Raw genomic sequence first — 22,005 nt, forward strand, 5'->3', positions numbered from 1 at the left:
AATAACATTTTCTTTTCTCTAGCTCACTTCCTTGTAAGAATACAGTATACAACACGTATAATATACAAAATATGTGTTCATCCACTGTTATCGATAGACTTCTGGTCAACAATAGGCTATCCATAGTTAAGTTTTTGGGTGGTCAAAATTTACACGCAGATTTTCGACTGCATTTAGGGGGTCAGTACCCCTATGCCCTGCATTGTTCAAAGGTCAACTACATGTTTTACTAGGAAATTTCTCTAGAAAAACAAACTGATGTTCAAAGGATTTGTGAAGAAATTGGCATATATGTGATTTCAAATAGCATCATCTGTATAAAACATACAGCTAATGATAATGACTAACTTGGCAGTGAGAATCATGTTGGAACTAAAATACTTGAGAACAACGCGTACGGAGGCAAGGGGTGGGCTGTGGTTAAGTGTTAAACACAAAAAGGCCTTGTGTCCTTTGATAGCGGAGATGTTAATTAAGGCTGTTAAATTTTAATGGCAACCACGCTAGGATGCATATAGAATGTGGACCTTCTGGACCAGCAAAATGTGCATAAAATTACAGAGAATATTTAAATGGCTCAAAAGGATGTAAGAGGACATAAAAGAGTATAGACATGGAGAAGTTTCTACAAAACTTGCATTCAGGAGCTAGCAAGTTCCCAAACCCATTGGTGCAAAGTAATCTCAGCAGTTAAAAAGCATGGCTTTTTAGATTGGGAAAACTATAAATGGAAATGGACCTTGGCAACAATTGTCTGAGAAGTACCAGGTCAATGGATACAAAGAATCTCACGTCGACTTCCCTATTTTAACTACATAATACTATTTCTAGTAATGTATCTGAAAGAAATCATTAGAAATGGTACTCAAAGAAATACACGCAGAGACGTACATGAATGCAAAACTGCTTCATGCTATGCAAAAAAATAACAGGTTCCCCGAGCCCTCTCTTACTACAATAAGAACTAACAGTTATAAATTTTAATTTTCCTTTATTTCTTTTCTTTTACCAGTACATAGAAAAGAGGTAAAAATGCCACAAGGTTAGCAGAAGTCCTTTCTTGAGAATGAGCCATTGGGTGATCACTTTTTTTCTTCAATATTCTCTTGATATTTGTGACCATGAAAAAGCATTATTTTTGTAATCAGAAGTCGACGGTAATTTTTCTGCAGTAGAACTCATAGTATGCTTCGAGTGTACTTCATGTGCAGTATAATTTGGTTGAGTCTAATGCTGCCAAGGGAATTTACATTTGCACATTTCTTTAAAGTCTTACATGTATACGTGTGCATGCACGTGTGTGTGTGCGTTGCCTCCTACAAATTTTATAAGAAGCTTGGGGTAGGTATTGTTATTACCCATTTTCACAGACAAGGAGACTAAAAGATCAGAGATCGTAAGACTTTGCCTCATGCTTGCTGTAGAGATGCTGTGTTCTCTGTGCTGATTTCTCGAAAATGTACGGACCACTAATGTATTTTCTAAACGTGTAGATCAATTTCTATAAGGATACTGAGCGGCAATTGGGATGGTTCCGTGTGGCGAATATGCAAATATGCGCACAGGCATCCCAGTCTCAGTGGGTTCTTTCCCACCACTACAGGAGCATGAGAGCCAAGCAGTTGTCCAGATGGAAATTCCTTCACAAGCTGTAACCACAGATATAAACACCTCTCTTAAATGAGGAACATTCTCATGATCTGGTCACTGCAATTTTTTCACCATTTCCCAACACCATTAGGAAACATTCCTCAATCTCACAGAGAGTACTTGAGGTTTTGTGCTTTTTTTTTTTTTTTTCAATTTGTAAAGAGAAGTAGGGGAAGATAAAGCTGGACAGCTGGGGAGACCACAGTTTCAGGCCGTGTGGGACTTCTCGGCTACCTGCAGTAGGCAACATGCCTTTGGTCCTACTTTCTATCCTCTGGCTCATCACTCCAACTCAAGGTAAGCACCAAAATCCTGACATTTTATACAAAAGTCAAATTGCTTAATGCATTTGAAAGTACTCTTGAGAAAATAACATGCTCACATGACCCAAAGATCACTGCATTTTGCTATATTTACTTAATCTACGTATACTCCACGCTCATCGTCAAGGTGTTATGATTGGTATAATAATTTCATTAGGATGCACCTCAAACTTTACCTCTTGGTCATTAATGCTACTGGATCTATAATTTTATTTTCTAAGGCACACAGCCTAAATGACACCAGAGAATTAACTTCCAGACCAGAAATGAAGAGTTTCCTCACTATCTCCAATGTTATCTGGAATAACATTGATATTTTCTACCCCATAAGGAGAAATCATTTATCCAGACACAATTTGACCAAAAACTGTGCTACAATGGATAACTCTTAAGTAAAATTAGCATCAAATTAGACATAATTGCAGCATTAAGCAAAATTAAAAATTAATTGGCCAACTGAAAATTTCCTAATGGAGTTAAGACTAAAATCTATTAAAATTTATTCTGTTCTAAATCCCACAACTCTTTACGTTAATTGGATTCACATTCTCCATTGTTAAAAAAAATTCTAGTAATAAATTTATAAATGTCCTGTTTTCCTATGTGATGAGTCCTTTCTAAGATAGCAGCATAGCAGAACTTTGGGGACTGGCTAGGAGACATTTTTTTACTTGAGAAGTTTCCTTCCGGTTCTTCACATCAGCCAGGTGTAAAACTGCTTGGAGTTCCCAAGGCCACGCTGTCTGTCAGTGGGAAATTGTCTTTAAGCACAGACATTCATCTTTGAAAATGGGAGCATTTAAAAACAAGACTGATCTTACATCGAACAATTAAAAGTACATAAGGTGTATATGTCATCTTCCTAGACTGGCGCTACATAATTTGGTATATTTTATGTCATTCAATGTTTACACCGACCTCCATTTTTTAAATAAGTAACCTGATTGGAAGGAAAAATAGCTTTTGCAAGGTCATTTGGCTAGGACTTAAGACCACATCTTTTGGCTCCAATATCAGTTCTAGGAAATGATCTATGTAATATTATACCAAGTGTATCAAGAAGGACACTAAGTTCATTTAGTCTACTTGCTATCTGGTTTTCCTACTTGCTATCTGATGCTTTAAAGTTGCTTCGGCAGGGATCACAAAAACTTTGTCTCCCTATGAAATCTGGAGTCTTGAGGGCAAATGCTGATGAGACAAAGAACGTAACGGTTTATTGTTACGCTTTGAAAGAAAATAGCGGTCAGTAGGGTCTTCCCTAAGAATGAAGTATTGTCTGTTTATAAAAATTTGATTTTTGGAAGGGGTAGTCTGAGGTTTCACCACAAAGAGAAAAAGACATAGAAAGAAAAAAGAAATCTCTGAGAACACTGAGAGAAAAATCCTCAATTTTGGACCAGACTAGAGAAGAGAAGAGGAGGGAACTGGACTACAGGGAAGGATTCCTGGCTTCCGTAATCTCCCACATATTGAGAGACCATCCAACGCACTGTCATATCTTTCCAGAATAGGTAGATAGAGCAAAAGAAAAATTCTTTGTTATCCAAGGTGATAAGGAGAAGGAGGAAGGCGTAACTTGTTTCTCCTAAGGTTTACTTTCTGGATGGGAATTCAGTCTTCCATACCATTTCAACAAAACTGACCAACCCAAACCAAAACAATACCAAAGACTTTAAATGTGTTTTATCAAAATTACCTCTCTCTCTTTCTAGCAATGGCCATAAAGCAAACACCTGAATTAGAGCTGTATGAAGTAGTTCGCCCTAAAAAACTACACATTTTACACAAAAGGGAGATACAAAACAACCAGACAGAGAATGGCAAAGAGGTAAGCAGTGTGAATGACTATGGGATTTTACAAAGAACCAGTTAAGAGCCTCTTCACCCATGGAAGCGATGTCTAATAGTTGACTTTTGAAGCCCATATCCACGGATCCCCTTTGCCCAGGAAAGAATGCAGGATTTCTCAGAATGCTTTTACAATTAAGCCGTAAGAAGAGAGTTAACTGTTTCACTTGCTCATAAAGAACAAAGCTGCTTGGACATCTCTCCAAATTTGGAGGACGGGGGAGAGCATAGGAAGGCAGTCATTTCTAGAAGGTGTTTCTTACCAAGTTCACCAAACCTATGTATTCCCCCTACCCTCACCTCCTGTCCCACTGAATTGCCTTTTCCATGGTCATCTTGTCTGTAATGGAGAACTCAACATTATCCCATTAAGTAGCACGATTTACAAAATTTATTAAAGATGGGCGCCTGGGTGCCTCAGTTGGTTAAGCATCAGACTCTTGGTTTTGGCTCAGGTTATGATCTCACAGTTCATGAGTTCCAGCCCTGTATGGGGCTCCATGAGGGCAGTGCAGAGCCTGATTGGGATTCTCTCTCTCCCTCTCTCTCTCTCTCTCTGACCCTCCCCCACTCATTCTCTCTCTTACTCTCTTTCTCTCTTAAAAATAAATTAACTAAAAATTTTTTTTAATTGATTAAAGACATTGACTCTTCGACTATTACGTTGTTGCAAATATTTGTAACTTTTACTTTTAAAATATTTTTTACTTTATTTAATTCTTAGTAGGTTTTTACTTGGTTTTCTTTAGTATATTTGGTTTGGTTTTAAAATAATAAAAATAGGGGCTCCTGGGTGGCTCAGTTGGTTATGTGACCGACTTCGGCTCATGGTTCATGAGTTCCAGCCCCGCGTCAGGCTCTGTGCTGACAGCTTAGAGCCTGAAGTCTGCTTCCGATTCTGTGCCTCCCTCTCTCTCTGCACCTCCCCTGCTCGTGTTCTGTCTCTCTCTGTCTCTCAGAAAAAGAAATAAATGTGAAAAAAAATTTTAAATAATAAAAATATTACCTTATTATTATACCATTAGTGATCAATTAGGCTACATAGGACAGTATAGTGTATAGTAAGGCAAATAATAAATCCTTACCTTACATCTTAGAACTAGTTTAACCTGTGAATATTATTGAACATTATTGAATAATAATAATATAGAATATTATTGCCTATGTTGAATAACTGTATTACTTATCACTATTATTGCATTATTGGACTTTTTGTTAATCCATCTTAATGTACAATTTATGTTTTGTTTTATATATTTTGTATAGATAAAAGAATTATTTTATCCTATATGCATTTGTAATTATTCTTCTATGGATACTACATGTATCATTTATTATAATATAATATAAATTGATATCATTTTTATATCAGACACATAATTGATATCAGAAATATAAATTGATATCATTTTTATATCAGACACATAATTGATATCAGAAATATAAATTGATATCATTTTATTATTAAATATTTTTAGGACAGATATGAACCTGAACTTCAGTATCAGATTACATTAAATGGAGAAGAAGTTGTTCTTCACCTACAAAAGAGCAAGTAAGTTGTACTGCCTGAGTCTAACCAATAGATTATATTAAGAGAATGTGGAAAAATACACCTTCTTGAGACTCTATTTCGTGTGATTTGAGATAAAAGGCATGAAGTATATTGGGTTTTAGATGTTATTAGACTGTGCTAATGTTATCTAAGAAGGTTGATGCTTCCTGAGGAAATTACATGCAAAGTATAAAGAAAGGGAAGAACACAGATAATGCCTTTCTTCCTTCATACTTCCCCTGATTTACTGAAAATCTTTTCTACCCAGATAAACTCAAATCTTTGATGTGACCTCCCATTACTTTTATAAGAACATATGTGGGGTGTCTAGGTGGCTTAGTCAGTTGAGTGTCCAATTCTTGATTTCAGCTCGGGTCATGATCCCAGCGTCATGGGATCAAGCCTTGCATCGGGCTATGAGCTGAGCGTGAAGCCTGCTTGAGATTTTCTGTCTCTCTTCCTCTGCCCCTCTCCGCCTCTGGCGCTCCTTCTCTCTCTAAAAAAGAACATATGGAGGAGTCATTCAGGACACACAGCCTTGAGATAGATCCCTGGGGATGGGGCTCTACCAAGTTCTACATCTGTCAGTAAACTTCTCCCTGAACACAATGGTCTTTTATGCATATTTGTGACCCGACACCCTTCAGAGACGCTGTGGCGACTGTGTCTTTGCTGTGAAGAATCTAAGAATAACCCATTTGAGGATAGAGAATTTGCAGCTGAAAAGTATCTGGGGATATTTCTTCCCTTGGATCTAGTGGGTATAACTAAGGCTTTGATTGGCTTCAGCAGCAGAGTTCCAATGTTAGAAAAGAATCAGTGGGTCACAGTGTTCTTTCTCATCATAGATATAATCATTCTTTTTGTGCTGCAATGCATTTCAAGAACATTAGCCCTTATTACCACCTTACGTGTATCATGCAACTTTTTGAACTTTGCAGACATCTCTTGGGGCCAGACTACACCGAAACGTATTACTCACCTGGAGGGGAGAAAATCACTACAAGCCCTCAGAACATGGTAGGTTCTGAATGCTTTCTGGGACTTTTTCTGGGATCTACTACTTATGTTGTACAATGCATAGATGCAAGGGCAAATAAAAAAGAAATCGAAGGACTAGGAACAAAGGTGCTCATCTATGACCAATGAGAGAACAAATGAAAAAATCATAGTCAGCTTTTTAAAAAGGTAAGGATGGGGCGCCTGGGTGGCTCAGTCAGTTAAGCGTCCGACTTCAGCTCAGGTCACGATCTCGCGGTCTGTGAGTTCGAGCCCCACGTCCGGCTCTGGGCTGACGGGCTCAGAGCCTGGAGCCTGCTTCCGATTCTGTGTCTCCCTCTCTCTCTGCCCCTCCCCTGTTCATGCTCTGTCTCTCTCTGTCTCAAAAATAAATAAACGTTAAAAAAATAAATAAAAAAATAAAAAGGTAAGGATACAGTAGGAGGCTTCCAAGTATTATATTTGTAGAAGCAACTACCAGTCCACTTTCCCTTAGACCATCTTATCAAAAAGTTAGAAATATCTTCCCCAGTAGTTGCTTGAAAAGTCGTGTAGCCATTTATTATTTTTGAACAATGTATGCATATATCCTGAGGTCAGTAATGGGACATCAATTATTTAATTCATATAACACCTGGTTAAACCACCATGCTGTAGATAATGCCAAGGTCTAGAGGTCAAACATACAAAATCAATGCCAAGGAAAGGGCAGGAAGAGAACACAGAAAGTCTCAATCATGGAGTATTAAGAAGTTAAATGAGTTTCCAGAGCCGCTCTCCTTGGGCACCCAAAACATGTCTCTATAAAAAGACAAAACTTCTGTAATAAAATGGCTCTTTGTTCCCTTCTCACATCAAAACTCTCGTTTCAAGGATATCTTGATTTTTGCTAATATTTAAATTAACTCAGGCTCAAATGTGAATGGCTGATGGCATATTAATTTGGTACTTTTTCCAAATCCTCTACAAGAAAATGTTTATGATGACAAGGTTTCTTCCAAATGCAAGAAAAACATAGATGGAATTTCAGACCCTGAGACCAGTTTATTTTGACCAAGAGTTTCTTCAATGGCTTTTTTGGATCGTTCTACATAAGGGACCCCCTACTTTGCTCATATGGAGCATGAACCATGTCTGAATCTCTAGTTGTAGACAGATTCTCTGTGGTTTTAATGCTGGTAAAGGGATTCCACTAGCACACAAATTAAAATGAGGGGTTGGACCAGCTAATATGAGGGGCTCAGGAGTGGTAGTGTGGCTTCTTGAGGAGCCTGGGATCTAGAAAAATGGGTACCTCATTTCATACACATGTGACACACAGTGTCTTAGGGACTCAGCACAGGGAAGCCAAATTCTCAAAAGTTGGTCCTCAAATTCGAGAGCTCTCTGGGAGCATCGTCGATCCCAGGGAGACTTGCCAGTGTCCAAGATGCAGTGTCCAAGTTCACCATGAGCCCACTTAGGTTCATACTCCCTGGACTTTTGTGCCATGAGTGCCAGAAAGAGAACATCGTCGTCAAAGATGGAGTTTCCAGGGTGAGTAGTGGAGCAGTTCCTAAAATCTCTGAAGTTCTCACTGTTTTTGTGTCTGGGAACTGGTCTGGCCACTGCCACTAGGTGAAGAATTTTCCTACATATTCAAAATAACAGCTTTCACCCCAACTGTGATACATTTATTCTTACAGTTTAAAAAAAATGTGTATATTTCTCGTTTCCAACTTTAGGAGCATTGCTACTATAAAGGACACATCCTCAATGAAAAGGATTCTGTTGCCAGCATTAGTACTTGTGATGGGTTGAGGTGAGAGCCATTTGCAAAAATATTGAACAGCAAGCACCATTCTAATGGCACAGAACTGAGTCTTCTTGGACATCATGTCTTCCTATCTTGGTAAAATCTCCTGCAGGGGTAAAACGCCATTAAAATGAAGAGTCAGGTATCACTCTTGCAATCATTTTATAATCGGTTAAAAATTATGCCGAGCGTAATTTTGAGAGTGTATGTGTGCGCACATGCACTTGTGTGTGTGATATTTCTGTTTGCAAAGATAATTCTTGCCAGTTTGGAAAAATTGGAGAAGTAAGAAAAAGCACCACCAAAAAAAAATAATAACCACTGCAAAATTGTGCTTATAAGTGACACTATCATTAACTATTTGTCATGCTTGCAGCCTTTGTGCATATAGGCGTATATTTTCATCATGTGATGTCACAAGCCTCTTCCCATATCACAAAATATCACATATCACCCATATCACGTATCACCCATATCACGTATCACCCATATCACATATCACCCATATCACATATCACCCATATCACAAGCCTCTTCCCATATGACATCTACATTCATAGATGTAATGTTTGATGACTATCTATGTTGTATTTGTCACATTCCATCATATGAATTCACTTTATGTTTCTGAATTGATTTTCTTACCAAAAAAGAAAACTTCTCTAAGTTACTACTCGTTCCAACCTGTTCCTCTGGCTGATTTGCTCATCATTTTTTCTCTTCTCTGGGGTTCTTAGTATCTCAATACTCTTTTACTCCTTCTTCCATTATATTCCTAGGAGCTTTCAAGAAATATTTGTTAAGTGGATAAATGAACTATGGACAAACATTCCCTGAGCTTATGCTCTGAATGTCAAATCCTTTGGGACAGCTTCATCTGAGCAATTCTTGTTTAGAATTTTCTAGTAAATAATATAACCCTCATTTGACGATTGACAAGTATGGATTATAATTTAAATTAGCAAAAGTTAGCTGGAAGGCCTATGAATGAAAACTGTGTGCGTGAGCTTAGGATTTAGGGAGAGGTATACTCCATTCTGGTCAGTTTTGTGACTTTGTGTGGCAGAGAATCTTGAAATACGATTCTCTGTGTTTCACAGAGGATACTTCTCGTATCATGACCAAAGATACACGATAAAGCCTCTGAAAAGTACAGACCAAGAAGAACATGCTGTCATCACATATAACCAGGAAGAGCTTGACCTGGATAATCACACCTGTGGTGTAAGAAGTGTTGGCAGGAAACAAGGCCATATTCGAACCTCTAGGTCACTCAATAGCCTGGAGGTAAGTGTAGCTTTCCTATGTCATCATTTCTTCCACTGTCTCAGCAATGATGTATGATATACCATTGTATTCAACAGTTACTGCTATAGGTAAAGGCAATAATTCACTTACTTATTCTTTGATGGAATTTCCCCCTGGCCAAAAAAAAATATTGTAAGTTTTTCCAGTCTTTAGGATAAAGATGTTTATTAATGATGGTATTTTACTCTTTGTAAAGCAAGAAGACTTTCTTCAGGCTGAGAAATACATTGATCTCTTTTTGGTGCTGGATAATGCCTTTGTGAGTATAAAATATGGGTGCTTCTGGGGCAGTTAGGTCAACTGTTAAGATTTCTTATCGAGTGAACACAAGCCATAAGCTATTCTAGCTGAAAACTCAGGCCCTGCCCACCTGAATGTCCTGTCTTTTCCACCTGCCTTGTGGGCAATGGTTTTCACTTACCCACCCCCTTTAATATCCACCTGCTGCCAGTATATTCAGATATTGGAAGCATACTCAATACCAGATAGCTCCAAGAAATCAACCATAATCATGAAAAATTTAAAGAATGGGTTATTAAAATATTTTTTAAATTCTCACTCCGTTATGTAAACATAAAGCAGATACAAAACTATATATATTTTACAAATTATATTTATATTTATACAAGTACTAGAATCTGTGATTCTGGCTTAGTCAATACTGCTTTATAGTCAAATTTTAATGTTGTTGAATTGGTTAGAAACATTGAAATTGTTCATTTGATTTCTTCATCCTTACAAATGAAAACCACTGAACACTAAAGAATTCTTACATTTAGAAAGAATTTGTTGAAACACAGTGTTATATAAGTCAGACATGAATGAATACACGTTTACTTATGTTGAAATTTGTAATTTTTCTTAAAATGTTAAATTCTGTGCCACATCAACTTTATTTTTTAATCGTGTTCGCATTTTGTATTTTACAGTACAACATATATAAGGGGAATCTAACTTTGATAAGAAGCTTTTTGTTTGATGTGATGAACCTACTCAATGTGGTAAGATATTTGCCCTGTAAACATGTATTTCCACATAGAAGCCTGGGGACTCACCACAGAAGGAGTTTTCACCAAAGAAGGAGTTGGGAGGGTCACAGTGGCTTGCCATCAGCAGTTTTGGGAAACTCAGCAGGCAAGGATCCACAAGGTAAAATCACATACACTGTAGCAAAGGCAACTTCTAGGATTTCTATTTTCAAAATAGGATACACTTATCCATCAGTGGTGATCAGCACAAGATCTAAGATAATAAAGAAACCGTAAACATTTTCATGAAAAAAAGATGCTCTTCCCACAGATCTATAAAACAATAGATGTTCAAGTGGCTTTGGTGGGTATGGAAATCTGGTCTGACGCTGATAAGATAAAGGTGGTACCCAACACAGGTGCCATCTTTAACAACTTTCTGAATTGGCATCGTTCCAACCTGGAGAAAATGAAGATACACGATCATGCACAGCTACTCAGGTGAGCACGTGCTGGCCAGGGCAAGGCGTAGGTAGGCAGGGTGGATAGTTATCCCAAACGGCTCTTGGTAGAGATTTCTGTTCAATTCGATCTCCCCAAGCCGTTGTCGGGGAACCTGAAGTTCTACCATTAGGAATTCACCTGTAAGAATGTGGAGACCCATGTCAGGTCACTAAAATGGACTCCTGGATGTGGGATAGCCATCTGTGATCGTTACAATGCTGTGGAATAGCAGAAGACTTTCTGGGGCCTACTGAATATGAAAAGGGTAGAGAAACAGGAAATCTAGAGCATAACTGACAAAAGCTAATGGTTCCAAAGACTTACGTTGTGACAATATGCCTGTAACTTTCACACAGTGGAATTGACTTCACCAACCGACGTGTAGGAATGGCAGCCACGAATTCCTTGTGCTCCCCATCTTCAGTTGCTGTTATTGAGGTTGGTAAACTCATAGTAAGGCTCCCTGTGGTTCTGTATCCTCTATGATAGGCCAGAATAATGCCTTCTACAGAGTTAGCACAACGAACATTTGCTGAGTCAGTAAATAAAAGTAGAAATTAACCTACTGGTAGATCATTACACTGAAGCTCCCTTAGATTATAAAATAGAATATTTCCTTAGACTGGCCCTCCCAGAAGTATTCATTCTTTAGTTGGTATTAGGGAATAAAAACAGGAAATTGGAACAGAAAGGGAACCAAGATGCCCTCTGTGGCCTGAGCCGACTTCAAATTAATCACCTTCAGTATCAATGGCCAGAGAGGTCAGTCAAGGTGCATTTTGGTGTCATTTGGCCAAGCATTACCAATGCCGACCATTCTGGCAATTGTTCTTGGAAACTTTGAAAACATAGTATTGTACTTCCTATGAAGAATGTAATTACTTCAATTTAATCATGGTTTACCAGGAACTCCTCATTAGCTCAGCAAACATTTATTGAGCACTGACTAGATGGTTGGATTCACAGGAGCCAACCAGTTCAAATGTCAGTTCAACATTTTACGATAGCCAATGGCAGGGAAAAGAGCTTAAAGACTCATTATTTTTCATCTGTCCAACTATTTTTTTTAGCTAGGAAATAACTAAATATCGTAAGTAATAGATGTTTCTGGTTTTTTTTTTTTTTTTGCTTCTTTCTAGGCTAAGAAAAAGAATAGTGTGTCTCTTGTAGGAGTGATGTCGCATGAATTAGGTCATGTCCTTGGTATGCCCGATGTTCCATATTACACCAAGTGTCCCTCAGGGAGTTGTGTGATGAATCAATATCTGAGGTGAGACTTTGTCACGCTTGAGAAAAAAAAATATATATCTCTTAATTCTTCAATTTAAATATTTCTTAAATTTTAAAGAATTCAGATACAGTCTATATAGTGAATGGATTCTTGTGTTTTGGGGGCTTTTGTTTGTTTTGTTGTTTTTTTGTTTTTTGGGGTTTTTTTTTGTTTTTTTACCAAGGGCTGTGAATCCCGTTAATTCACACTCCAACCTATTGATGCACAGGTTTTACTAGCTTATCGGGGCTCATTACTTCAGATTTCCAAATATGCCAAGTTAGAGATTATGAGTATGGTAACCATGTTATTTTAACTTAAAAGACTTTTTAATGGCCAAGATATGGAAGCAACCTACATGTCAAGCAATAAGTGAATGCATGGGGCGCCTGGGTGGCTCAGTCGGTTAAGCGTCCGGCTTCGGCTCAGGTCAGGATCTCGCGGTTCGTGAGTTCGAGCCCCGCGTCAGGCTCTGTGCTGACAGCTCGGAGCCTGGAGCCTGTTTCGGATTCTGTGTCTCCCTCTCTCTCTCTGACCCTCCCCCTTTCATGCTCTGTCTCTCTCTGTCTAAAAAACAAATAAATGTTAAAAAAAAATTAAAAAAAAAGTGAATGGATATATATACATATATATATATACACACATATATATATACAACATAATGAAATATTACTCAGACATTAAGAAGAATGAAATCCTGCCATTCATGTCAATATGGATGGATTTAGAGGGTATTGTGCTAAGTGAAATAAATCAAACAGAAAAAGACAAATATCATATTATTTTACTTATAAATGGAATTTAAAAATCAAAACTAATGAACAAACTAATAAATGAATAAACTAACAAACAGACAAAACCAGAAATATATTCATAAATACAGAGAACAAACTGGTGGTTGCCAGACAGGGGAGGGGAAGGGGATGGGAAACATAGATGAAGGGGATTAAGATGTACCTACTTATTATTATTAAATAGTAATATATTTTCTTAAAATATCTAAGTAAGATGATGACACCTAAGTAAGCCAGTAAGATGATGACAACATTCTTATATATCCCCATCACTAATCACTCCATCCATTTTTATGTTGTTATTAATTACCTTCTAATGCCAGGAAATTTGCAAGGACTTGGGATAGAAAAATGAAAAAAAAAAATACTTTGCTCTTAAAAGTGGTCATGAATAGGAAGAGAAATACGTTCATAGAATTGGCTCATTCATCACTCCTGCCATTTAGGACAGTACGGAATCCACACAGGAATTTAAATTCTTCCAGTTCTACAAGCTCCGTCTAGGAAAACAATTTTCCAACTAGCATAGTATTTACGCCCTTTTGCCCTTCACGTATAACATAGTACTGTCCTGAACAAATACTGAATTTGGAATTTCCATTGAACCCGGGGATATAGTTAGACAAATCAGTTTCTCACTATATATCATGACTTTTCTTCTGGTTACAGCTCAAAATTCCCAAAAGATTTCAGTACATCCTGCCGTGCACATTTTGAGAAATACATTTTATCTCAAAAACCAAAGTGCCTGCTACAAGCACCAATTCCTAAAAATATAATAACAAAGCCAGTGTGTGGGAACCAACTTCTGGAAGTAGGAGAAGATTGTGATTGTGGCCCTCCTAAGGTAGGAAAATATCCACGGTTTGAAATTTATTATAGAGTTATTGCAACATGAGAATTATGCTGTTTTCTTTTCCTTCTTTAAAAATGTTCTTTTGGAAAGACTTTCTAAAGATAAGCTTGGCATCACAGTAAAAAAGTGGGCTTGTGCTTGGGTTTATTTTTTTTATTTTTAGAAAAAAATTTTTAACGTTTATTGATTTTTGAGACAGAGAGAGACAGAGCATGAACAGGGGTGGGTCAGAGAGAGAGAGGGAGACACAGAATATGAAACAGGCTCCAGGTTCTGAGCTGTCAGCACAGAGCCCGATGCGGGGCTCGAACCCACAGACTGTGAGATCATGACCTGAGCCGAAGTCGGATGCTTAACCGACTGAGCCACCCAGGCACCCCTGTGCTTGTGTTTTTAATACCGATTTTAGACATGTTTTGAAAGGCATTTCAAAAGCCAGGATGCACTTATGACATGATTATATAAAGCTCGATGTAAAGAAGTAAATCATTAACTATAACATGTCATTTATAATCTTTCCTAGATATATTAGCCAGAAATCCTTAAATCACCTCAAGTCACAGTTGATCATTTGTTAAGCAAAAGCAATTACAGATCTAGACGTAACTTCTTTCCATAGAGAGAGCTGGCCTTCACTCAACAAGCCAGTGTATAAACCAAGCAGTAAATGAAACAGAGAAGGAAAAAAAAGAGAGAGAGAAAATCGCATAAGCCTGTAGAAAATTAGCTGTTAATATAAAATGTCTGAGATAATTACTATAATTCTGCTAATCTTTACAAAAATCTGACCCCTGTCGGGCATCAGTGTCTCTGAAAGACTATTTGCCAGCTATCCCACATTAAATCCCACGTTCCATTCATAAACACGTTCATAATCGCCCTATGCCTCTGCTATTAATGTAGACATTTTAAGCTGTTGAATTACATTAGAAGATTTCATGGTGTAGCAATCATTTGTAAAGGATATTATAAATATTCTTTTAATTATAATGAGAAATGAAATTTTACAAATAATGTGGTGCTTTATAATGAGTTAGCTTTAAGTTTATCTCATTCCCACCTTGCTTACACTCCAGTAAACCTGCTTGGGTAGAAGACAATTGAAATCAGGGGCACCTGGGTGGCTCAGTTGGTTGGGTGACTGACTTCGGCTCAGGTCATGATCTCACAGTTTGTGAGTTCGAGCCCCACACCAGGCTCTGTGCTGACAGCTCAGGGCCTGGAGCCTGCTTCGGATTCTGTGTCTCCTCCTCTCTCTACCCCTCCCCTGCTCATGCTCTGTGTCTCTCTGTCTCTCAATAATAAATAAACGTTAAAAAAAAAATTAAAAATAAATAAATAAATAAAAGAAGACAATTGAAATCATTTACGGTCTTAGGTGCTTCTAATGTCAGCAGGTGCATGGCATATAGTCAGTGCACACAGACAGATGAGAGAGAGAGAGAGAAAACACTGTTTATATTATGTGAAAGATCTAATATTCTTTAAGTGTATCAGCCAACTCCTATATCGTTTCCATTTTGTGTTGATTTTCTTCCTTAGGAGTGGAATAAAACTAGGAAGTTCAAGCTTATGAACAACTGAGTTTTTCAACAGCTGTTTTCCTATCCAAAAAGTAGTATATAACCTTTATATAGTATTTTTTAGTGGATAGTCCTATTTCCTATGATCTAATATGCTATTTCACTGTTTTGATCTACATATTTAAGCCTTTTTCTAGATCTTAAAAATAACCATAGTATCCATCGGTCTAAATATTATCACAGCATCATATTATTTTAATGACTGTGACTATGCAATGCATTTAAATACCTTCAGTGGCGAGTGTGTTTACTTTTTCTTTTTAGTTTATTTATTTATTTTGAGACAGAGAGAGACTCAGAGAGCACAACTGGGGGAGGCAGAGAGAAAGGGAGAGAGAGGGAGAGAGAGAAAGAATCCCAAGCAGGTTCCATGCTGTCAGCACAGAGACCGATGTAGGCTCGAACTCACCAACTGTGAGATTGTGACCTGAGCTGAAACCAAGAGTCGGACACAACTGACGGAGCCACCCAGGCGCCCCAAATGTGTTGATTTTGGGGGGTGGGATTTGTGTAGTCCTTCCTCAGTGTTCATTCTTCCATATAATTCTTGGTATTTTGTCAGTTTTCCCCCAAATAGAATTGGGATTCTGATTGAAATGCATGAAATTCGTATTTCACTCCGAAGGCCGCTGCCACTTCCACAGTATTATTGTTTAAACTGGTTGCGTTTTGAGTTTCTCAGGACAGTTAAATATAAAGTTCTTGTAGCTCTTTATTATGAAAGCTTATTCTGAAGTATTTTCTATTTTTCTTTTTTCTATTAGTATGTGTGATGTTCACTTTTTCATATTAGGTGATTTATTACTTTTTTAATGTTCTTTTATTATCTTAAAGAGTTATCTTAGTGACTCATCCAATGTTTTTAGAGTCGATTCTCTATTTTTTACCAGGTCAAATATTTTATTACGTACAAGAGATGAAAATGTGATTTATACTTTCCAATTATTGTTACATTTTCATATCTTTTCTTTCTCTCGTGGCATGTCAGAATTTCCATAAAAATATAGACTATCAATAATCCATGTCTTACTGTTGATTTTATTGGATATATTTTTGCTATTTATCAGATAGATTTTCTTTCTTTCTAAATTATCTTTATTTTCTAATCTTTGCCATCTATCACAATAATATTAGTTTTTTTCTACCCTCGGCCTCTTAATATGATGGATTATATTACTTTATTCTGTATAGTTGAGGCACCCTTGTACTTTTGGTGAAAAAAAAACCGCCCTGCATCGTTGTAATGGAGAGTTATTATATTAATAAACTGGTCTTTTACTAATATTTTATTCAAGCTTTTGTACTTCTATTCGTAAATGAGAATTGGGTGTGCATACGTGTGTGTGTGTACGTGTGTGTGTGTGAGTATTCATTACCAACTCTCATTACCAGAATTATGGAGGCTTAGTAAAATAACTTGAGAATTAACATTTTTTCCCCTACCTTCAAATAGTTTGAGTAGTAGAGAAGTATTCTCCCTTGAAGTTTTAATTAACTTACACGTAATACCAGCTAGACCAAATTTATTTGTGGTAATTCTTGGATAATTCTCTTTTTGTCCTTTTAAGAAGTGGTTTTCATTGGACTTAACATGTCTTTCTACTATGACATTTCTTTGGTCATCTCCTCCGTAATTTGTAGAGCAGAGTAATTTAGTTTAAAAAGTGAAATTTCTTTGCCATCTTGTACTAAAAATTGTATGAACCTAGTGTGTAGGAAGAAATGCTGAACCAACTTTCCCTGTCTGTGTGCTTTAAAGAAATGTTCCAATCCTTGCTGTGAGGCCATGACCTGTAAATTAAAATCTGAAGCTGACTGTAGAGGAGCCACTCTGAACCATATCATGTAAGACCCTTTTTTTCATTCTTTGTTCCCAAATATGTTCTCATTTTTATTTCAGAGTTGAGAAAGATGGGCCACTAAGTTCTATAATACAAGAAAACACAACTCACTTTATATCTTCGTTTAATTCATTTGTTAAAATTTTATTTATTTATTTTTTTTTTTACTGCACATTTTTCAAATGACTCCATTTCAGAAAGAGAAAAAAAACCCCACCATACTGAACAAAAACAACTTAGGGTTTCGTGTCTACTAATATGCTAATGAGAAAAGTGGCTATGTGGTCATCTGGGAGTTTAAGACTGCTTCAGTCTATGCTAAAAACTATGAATTTCTCTTAGGTGGTGATGAGTTTAATACAAACTAAGATGAGAGTAAGAAAAGTTCATTTTTAAGAAGCCTCTTTTATTCTTGGTAAAGAGCTGATAGTTGTAATTTACAAGGTAGTCAGAAAATTAATAATATTTAAGAACATACTACACCATTTGGTGATATTTCTTTTAAGGTGTCTCAATAAGCTATAATCCATGTATTATTTTTGTGTTTTATAGAACCCTACATGAGTTGGGTTAGGGAACCCAACTGGTCTGACTGAATATGGTATTTGTTTCAGTGAAAAATAGTCCCTGAACAATGAAAAAATCATAAATGGGGAAAAACTCAGGATAAAATACATGGAAAATAGTAATCCTGCCCACCCCCTTCCCTGAGTCTTTTCTGGAGTTAAACCTGTGGAGAGATTATAAAGGGAATAATCAACTCAGACACCATCAACTATCACTTCCTTAAGAAAAAAACCAGCGAGGTTCTAAGATCAGGAACAATACTCATTTCTTCAGCAAGCCTCATTTAACAAGGCCTGCTCAACCTGACATGTGATCCCCTAGGCAGGGAGTTCTGGAAATCATGCCCAGCTTCTTAATCTGTCACAGAGACCAAAAGCTTAGCATCTCAGAAGATATCCATTCAACTCCTCAGGGACTTGGGATGCTAGGTGGGCATGTTCCATTACTGGGAAGATTGACAATCTATTATCATGGAAAGGAAATTGGGTTTGGAGTCAGGAAACCATTTTTCTTAGTTCGGCCCCAAACTAGCTGTGGGACTTCAAGCCTAGTTACTTAATTTGTTTTCTCACCTGTGAAATGGACCTAATGCTCTTCTCACTCAGGAGGGTCGTTAGTATTACGTACATTTTATAAATGTTAATTATCAATTACGTAACATTTTATAATTTATAATAACCATGACTTCCAAATTTTTTTTTCTTTTAATCAGACAGTGAATCAAAAAATCTCCTTCATTGAGATGCTACTTGCTGGGACAAGAATCAAGAGATCTAAACTCACCAGAAATCTTGTGTATTTTCACTGTTGCATTTAGATATATTTTGCTTTCCATTTGGAATTGTACTTCTTCTATTTTTATCAGCCTAGCCAACAGGTAAATAGAGGAATTCAGAGAAATTGCCTGTTTTCTAAAGCCTGATCTTTAATGTATTTTTAAGGATGGTGAGGCTAACTCTGCTCTTTGGGGAACAAAAGAAATTAGCCTTTGACCAAAAAGCCTCAAGGTGCCGCCGAATTATACAGGCTCAATTGAGAACTGTGAACTCTACAAGTGACTGACATTTTTACCCCAATCTCATTTTGCTTGTATAACCCATGGCAAAGCAAGTCCACTTGATGAGAGAAGCTTTGGCAGAAGAAGGGAGAACAGAATTCACGTGTCATTTTATTACCCTTCAGTATTCTACTTATCTTGTTCTTAGAAGTGTGGTATTTGTCTATATCATGTCAAGAGCAATTACATAGAAATATATTTCATTTTATCATGTATGATCCTTTCTCACCATCACATGTAATGCTAATTTTGAGAAGGCTTCATGCTCACATTTTGATTTACCATCAAAGAATGTTTTATTCATCTATTGATGGAATAGACACCTTACTGTCAATGAATAAAACCGCAAATGTTTGAGACTTTTCTGTGTGGTCATTTTTTTTAAAGTTTATTTATTAATTAAAAAAAAATTTTTTTTTAACGTTTATTTATTTTTGAGACAGAGAGAGACAGAGCATGAACAGGGGTGGGTCAGAGAGAGAGAGGGAGACACAGAATATGAAACAGGCTCCAGGTTCTGAGCTGTCAGCACAGAGCCCGATGCGGGGCTCGAACCCACAGACTGTGAGATCATGACCTGAGCCGAAGTCGGACGCTTAACCGACTGAGCCACCCAGGCGTCCCGTAAAGTTTATTTATTAATTTTGAGAGAGAGAGAGAGAGAGAGAGAAAGCACACAAGCAAGGGAGGGGCAGAGAAAGAGGGAGAGAGAGAATCCCAAGCAGGTTCTGCACTGTCAGCACAGAACTGGACGCGGGGCTTGAACTCATGAACCAGGACATCATGACCTGAACCGAAACCAGGAGTAGATGCTTAACCGACTGAGCCACTGTGTGGCGCCGCTTTGTGGTGATTTTCAAGCATGAGTATTTTCAACCTTCCGTGTAGGTTTGCGTTAGGTGTTAAAGCCTCACGTATTTAGACTATTTTTTTCCTACAGTCCTCTAACAGTGTTGCCATAGGTAACCAGGCATCACAGTGCGGAGATGAGATGGGGAGATGTGGAGATGAGATGAAGGTCACAACATCTTTTAATGTTCACAGTGAAATGACTTGAGGTCAGTCACGTGAGATTCGACTTCTTCCTGAGGTTTCTGTATTCAAATGCTTTTTAACAGTTACTCCAAACATTCCTCAAAATTCCATTGATGCTTATACTAGGAGAACAAGAATTTAAACACACTTCTAAAGATTGAGCTTTGAAAAGAACAGCCTTCCAGAAAGCCCTGCCTACTGGTGTTGACTGTCTTGCCATTATTGGTGGGCTTGGCATTAGCTGGGCTACAGATAAAGCTGCATGTGCGATGTCACTGAAAGCCATGAAACAGTCCCAAGGCATGAATCGTCCATATTTTCATTGTCCGCTGGTCTGATACAAATTTCCAGCCAATTCCTCCAAGGCCAAAAGGGTTTTTTTTTTGTTTGTTTTGTTTTTTTGGCATACTTCCCTCCCCTACCTCCTACTCAGGTAAAGGTTTCTTATAGTAAAACTGCCTGAGCTCCAAAAATTAAAGACAGCGCCATGCTGGAAACAGCGAGTAGGTGAGTGCCAATTGTTAGATTTTCGGGACTATTATGAGCTGGTTATGAAACCCAGGCGTTACTCAAAAGCAACCTGTATAACCGTAACTGTATACATCTGCTCCATCCAGTGATGTCATATTGGTAGCTTGAGATGGACCGTGGTGGGAAAATTTTATTACAGAAAGAAGCAAATGCTACGAATCAATTGATTTGCTTATTGTTTATACTTAAGAAAGTGACGCAAAAGTGTTTGTAATGCAGAGTGAAGTTTTAAAAATGAGTCTTTGTAGCAATTATGATGTGAATCATACAAAAACCTGAGATAATGCTCTTTCAGTATTTGAAAACGATTGTCGAATTTGTTGCTCGCATCTTTGACATGTGAGTGAAATTCCAATATATATCTTTGTCGTTTTGATTTCACTCACTTACAGCGAAAGCATTCTGTGAGAATCTAATGACTGTATGGAATTTACAACAAAGAATTATCATATGTTTTATTTTCTTAAAATTGTATGCCACATATCCTTTATATTAATAACATTTATAGTAAACATATGTATTTATGTGCGTACATGCATTTGTTATTCCAGAGAGTCAATTATTAAAAAGTTACCAGCATACGACTGATTAGAGGACTTCAAACAAAGTTTTTAAGACATATACATGCAGCCATTTCTCCAAAGCACAACGGTGTATTCAGAATGGCCAGGTCATGGAATAGGTTGGATTCTATTAGCCTAGAAATATGATCACCAACCCTACTCCACTCTTTTCTACCCTACTGAGTAAATCCAGGTACATAATCGGGTCCTTGTCTCTCTCTCTTTTTTTTTTTTTTTTTGTCCAAAAGATCCCTTGTGTTTTTCTGAAATTTGTTTTAATCAAGGCTACTCCAGCCTATCCAACATGGAATTATACCTATAAATCTCAAACACAAGGCGTCAGGATTCTGATTCTTTTCCACCTTCAAAGAATGTTCTACCGCAGTTACTTGAGATAGTATAAGATATATGGGCTGGGGAGTGACGTACAGAGGGCACTTTCAAATTCTAATTAGTGGCATCCAAGCATCAAAAACTGGTGTATATCGGGGTGCCTGGATGGCTCAGTCATTTGAGGGTCTGACTTCAGCCCAGGTCATGATCTCGTGGTTTGTGAGTTCAAAGCCCCGCATCGGGCTCCGTGCTGACAGCTCGGAGACTGGAGCCTGCTTCCGATTCTGTGTCTCCCTCTCTGCCCCTCCCCGACTCATGCTCTGTCCCTCTCTCTGTCAAAAATAAACAAACATTAAAAAAAAAGAAAAAAAAAAAAACTGGTGTAGATCGTGGGGGAGGGGCAACACCTACTCCAAGTGGCTTCAGTGTCTGAGTCCCAAGCCCCAGCCTAGTGCCAAAGACCTATTACATTATTTTCAACTTCTTAATGACTCTGCCTTTGTCATGAAAAGATACGCGTCTTCAGAAAAATGGCCTAGAGGTTTGGGCAACTTTCAAAGCTGTGCATAACTGGCAGATCATCAAATAACCAGTTTAAATGAAACTTTTTCCATTGAATTTA

The 22,005-nt window shown here is 37.5% G+C and overlaps 1 protein-coding gene across 1 annotated transcript; it reads left to right on the forward strand.

The window, feature by feature from the left end:
• Positions 1 to 1,813: 1,813 nt before the first annotated feature.
• On the forward strand, positions 1,814 to 19,284 carry ADAMDEC1 (ADAM like decysin 1). Its single transcript, XM_060653233.3, has 14 exons — positions 1,814 to 1,947; positions 3,689 to 3,804; positions 5,303 to 5,379; positions 6,321 to 6,399; positions 8,103 to 8,179; positions 9,274 to 9,460; positions 9,678 to 9,740; positions 10,411 to 10,482; positions 10,781 to 10,950; positions 11,310 to 11,391; positions 12,093 to 12,223; positions 13,687 to 13,864; positions 17,216 to 17,301; positions 18,577 to 19,284. The coding sequence occupies exons 1-14, from the start codon at positions 1,899 to 1,901 to the stop codon at positions 18,581 to 18,583; spliced, it is 1,374 nt and encodes a 457-aa protein (XP_060509216.2). The 5' UTR covers positions 1,814 to 1,898; the 3' UTR covers positions 18,584 to 19,284.
• The last annotated feature ends 2,721 nt before the right edge of the window (positions 19,285 to 22,005 follow it).

This window comes from Panthera onca, chromosome B1 (assembly GCF_046562875.1).
Source record: "Panthera onca isolate mPanOnc1 chromosome B1, mPanOnc1 haplotype 2, whole genome shotgun sequence".
In the NCBI taxonomy this organism is placed as follows: Eukaryota; Metazoa; Chordata; class Mammalia; order Carnivora; family Felidae; genus Panthera; species Panthera onca.